Source organism: Myotis lucifugus, unplaced genomic scaffold (assembly GCF_000147115.1).
Source record: "Myotis lucifugus unplaced genomic scaffold, Myoluc2.0 scaffold_617, whole genome shotgun sequence".
In the NCBI taxonomy this organism is placed as follows: Eukaryota; Metazoa; Chordata; class Mammalia; order Chiroptera; family Vespertilionidae; genus Myotis; species Myotis lucifugus.
Window position 1 is genome coordinate 374,151 of NW_005871665.1, and position 4,439 is coordinate 378,589.

General features: G+C 59.5%; 1 protein-coding gene across 1 annotated transcript in view; it reads left to right on the top strand.

Moving 5' to 3' along the window:
* Window positions 1-4,223: 4,223 nt before the first annotated feature.
* Window positions 4,224-4,439, top strand: part of RNF215 (ring finger protein 215) — a 13,370-nt gene continuing 13,154 nt past the window's right edge. The window contains 1 exon segment of the mRNA XM_006109685.3: window positions 4,224-4,248. Coding sequence (XP_006109747.2) covers window positions 4,224-4,248 — 25 coding nt within the window.

Consider the following 4,439-nt stretch of genomic DNA (forward strand, 5'->3'; position numbering starts at 1 on the left):
GGGGGGGGATGCTGGGACTCCTCTTTGCCTTGTTGAGGTCGGAGACCAGCAGGAGCGGCCCGCCCGCCCGGGCCAGAGGGCATCGGAAGAGCAGGAAGTCTGGATTGCAGCCCCAGATTTATCTCAAGCTCACAATGTGGCCATGGGAGAGACACCTGAGCTCCCCGGGCCTCAGTGTTCCCACCTGAGTCCTGTCTAATGGGCTCTCCTAAGATCACACCCCCATAGCACAGGACCTCTCTCCCCCAGACGCAGGGAGCTTGCCTGGGGTGCCACTAGGGGCGGGGGTGGGCGGGGGATCAGGTCCCCTAAGCCTGGCCATCACCCCGACTCTGGGCACAGTGGTATTCATGGGCCGCCTCTCTGGGGTCCTCGCCCTCTTCTGTTCTGCCCTGGGTTTTGGACAATGAGGGCCAACCCAGCTTAGGGCCTGTCGGCCCGGACAGCCTGACTCCTCCTGCCGGTCAGACAGGCCGAGGGGGCGAGGAAGTCCCTGGTCTTGGTCGCTCTTCCCACCCAGGGCCCTGTCCTTTGGGATCTGACCTTCCCGGCCTGTTGAGAGCTGTTCCTAGGTTGCTCGCACCCTCCGCCAGCATGAGAACGCTGCCAAGGCCGAGTTTGAGTTCTAAATCCTCCACGTCGATGAGGCTTACTTAGTCAGCTAGCCGCGTCACCTCTGAATCCAAGCTTCTCCATTCGCTCAGATCTGGGCTTCCGGTCGGCAGGAGAGGGTAAAGGGAGGTAAGGGCAGGGCCCAGCACAGGGCTCCCCCCTGGGACCACTCCCTGGGCTGCCCTGCTGCCTGCCTGGCCAGGTTTCCACCTCCGGGTGGGGGTGCAGGGTGGACAAGAAGGAAGAAAGTCATGGGCCGCCCGGCCCGCCCTTGTGGCTCAGTGGCTGAGCGTTGACCTCTGGCCCAGGAGGTCAGGGCTCGATTCCCGGTGGGGGCACATGCCCAGGTAGGTTGCGGGCTCGATCTCCAGTGCGGGGTGTGCAGGAGGCAGCCGATCCATGATTCTGTCTCATCATGGATGTTTCTATCTCTCTCTCCCTCTCCCTTCCTCTCTGAAATCAATTTAAAATAAATAAAAAAAAGTATAAGTCATGGCCCAGTGAAATTAGGCTTGCTGCCAGCTTATCTGCTGCCTCACCCCCTTCCCTCCTTACACCCAGGGGTCGGAGCTGGGGGTTCTTGTGTGTAAGCTACAGGCCCGACTGTCCTGCTGTACCCCAGTCACAGCCCCTTCCCCCAGAGAATGAGCCTGTTTCCTCCTCTCGGAACCCACAGCGCTCCCCTCCTACCTACCTACGCCACATGCCTTGGGCCCTTCTTTCCTCCCACTGTGTACCAGGCCCGAGGCATTGTTCTGGGGTCGATGAATGAACCAGATACCAGCCTGCCCTTCCAGAGATAAGACACACAAGCACCATCACCTACAATGCCAGGGCCAGATCGATGTTCCAAGGAGAGGAGGTGGCAGGTGACTGGGACGGAGCCTAAGGGAGGGACCATTCGTTTGGGGTTGGAAGAACCCTGGGGAGCTTCGGGAAGGAGTGGCATTGGAGCCGGGACTGAAAATGTGGGGCGGGAAGAAAATAGAAAGTTCCGTTCATTCCACGGGGACGCAAAGGCGTGAGCAAAGTTGTGGTGGTTGGTGGGAAACGTGGCCGGAACCAGAGAGGCGGGGAGAGGAGGTGGCAGGGGGGACCGGCAGGACCTCAAGGTGGCCCTGCTTACGGCCTTCACCCTGCTAGGCCATCAGGTCCCGGGGCCTCGGACCCTGTTCGACTCGCCTCTGAACCCCCACAAGCCCGCTACCCACGGCAGAGCATCTAGCACACATCTCGGCTGTTAAATAAACGTATGCTGGCCCGGCTGGTGTGGCTCAGTGGTTGGGCATCGGCCTATGAACCAGCAGGTCACGGTTCCATTCCCGGTCAAGGGCACATGCCCAGGGTGCAGGCTCGATCCCCAGTGTGGGGCGTGCAGGAGGCAGCCGATCAATGATTCTCCCTCATCATGGATGTTTCTTTCCCTTCCTCTCTGAAATCAATTTTTTAAAAAATTATATATAAATAAATAAAGGAACCCTCAGCTTCTGGCTTCGGGCAGGGCCTGGCTGCCTTCCTGGCTGGATATGTGGCCGGGACCTGTGCCTACCACCCTTCCAGGGGCAAGATGTTCATTTCAGTGTCAAAGGGAAATAGAAGAACGACCCGTACGTGGTTTCAGCACTTCACACTTTACAAGGCCTTTTCGGGTCTAGCTGTTCATTTAAGCCCCCGGGGACCCCCCCAAGTTAGGAGGGTCAGACGATCTATTGAGGAACCTGTGGGTAAGAGTGCGTGCAGAGTTGGGAATCCAAGTTACAGGTTTCTAGGCCATAGGTTGCCAGGTGCCCGTGGGCCAGGGGACGGACTCACCTGGGAGCTGCCTGCAGAGGCTGCTCGGGAAGGAATGCACAGGGAAAACATTCACCTCCAACCTCCCCCTTCACACCCACCCCCTCCGCACCCCCGGGAGTCTGGAGTTACCCGTGATAAAGGCCCAAGTTATCCTTCCTCCTGTCTTCCCTCCCCAGGTGCCCTGGCTCCCTTCTCCTTCCTCCACTGAAATTTATCTATCGCCCGCCCACTAGGGAGCAGCTACTTAATCTGATCATATAAATCCCGGAGTAATCATCTGGTAAACTCCTCCGGGCTGGTTACTAAGAGAGAGAGTCCCTCCTCTCCGGCCTCACCCTTTCTTTATCCCCCCAACCCCTGCCCAGCAACTCGGCCTCCCTGCTAGGTATGTTGCTCCCCTGCTCAAGAATCTGCCATGGCTCCCTAGTTCCTTGACTCGCATTCAGGACCTACCCGCATCCTCAGCTGCCACCCATCTCCCTTCACACACACGTTCATTTCAGTGCGAGAAGCGCCCTGCTGCCCCTCACCCATTTCCTCCTCAGCGGTTCTCAACCTGTGGGTCTCGACCCCTTTGGCGGTCGGACGACCCTTTCACAGGAGTCGCCTAAGACCATCCTGCATATCAGATATTTACATGACGGTTCATCACAGTAGCAACATGACAGTTATGAAGTAGCAACGAAAATAATTTTATGGTTGGGTCACAACATGAGGAACTGTATTTAAAGGGCCAGAAGGTTGAGAACCACTGTGCTAGATCCTCCCTGGCCCGCAAAGCCCTGATCCAATGCCGTTTCCAGGAACCTCTCCCTGATCTACCCAACCCAGCGTGACCTCTGCCACCCAGTAGCCTGTGTCTCCTGACCTTGATACTGACACTGTGGGTTATAGTGGTGTCTATCAAGCAACAGCCTGGCCCAACAAGGAGAGCTCAGCCTCGGGGGGCCGGCCGGCCTGCGATGAGATCCAGGCCCCGCCACCTGGCAGCTCGGGGATGGTTGTGCTGTTCCGAGTGCACCTGGCCGGGCGAGGAGGTGTGAACAGCTGAAAGTAGGGTGCCAGAGCCGAGATCTCGAGGAACAGAGGCTCACGGTTCCAGTCGTGGGAGTCAGTGCCCTGGGGTTGGGATTCATCCGGGAAGCAGCTCCAGACACAGACAGGAGCACTGGACGGGGAGTCCAGAACCTGGGTGCTCGGCCCAGTTCTTGAGTGAATGCACTTCAGTGACCAATCCGCCATGGGCACGTGGGGCCTCCTCAGGGCTGTTTGCCCTTGACCTCTAGCCTGGGCCGTCTCCCCTCTACGACAAGGGTGTTGACCTGGAGATCAAAGGCTGCCGGGGGCCCTGGCCTCCGATTCTGCGGTGTCAGCGGGAACGGGCTGGTGCGGAGGTTGGCACGGGGGATGGCGAGTTGGAGGGAGCAGACTTTCAAACCCTTCCGCAAATATTTGTGGAACACTCTACCGCCACCAGGCCAGGGCAGCCATGTGCCAGCAGGCGGCCGGGCAGAAAAGCCCTGCCTTGAACCTCCGCGCCTCCCTGCCTCCTCCCCGCCCCGCCCCGCCCCGCCATGTGGGGCTGCAGGTGCCTCCAGGCCTTTCCCCACAAAGTGGGGGAGGAAGGAAGAAATCAGAACTACCTGGAACTGCACGGCGGGGCCTGCACAGTAGAATGAGGAAGCGATGGGCTCCCTCCTGTCCCTGCCCACCCCCACTCTCCCCTCCCCACTCTCCCCCCACCCCGCCCTGACCAGACCTGGGAGACAGAGCAGCTTTCATTCTTTTGCTCCTGTTGGTACTGTTTTGCAGTGTTCATGGCGCCTCTGAGGATGAAGCCAAGTAGGCCCTGCCCTCAAGGACTTCCTGGTTATAGGGATTATGGGCCAGGCAGCGCCTACACCCGTCCGCCCCCCCCCCCCCCGCCCAGTGCCGACGGGAGGGGCCCCACCCAGTGGAGGGGGGGGGCATCCCAGGTTCCCCCAGAGATCAGACAGCTGAGCAGGAGTCAGCCAGATTAGAGGGGGCAGGAG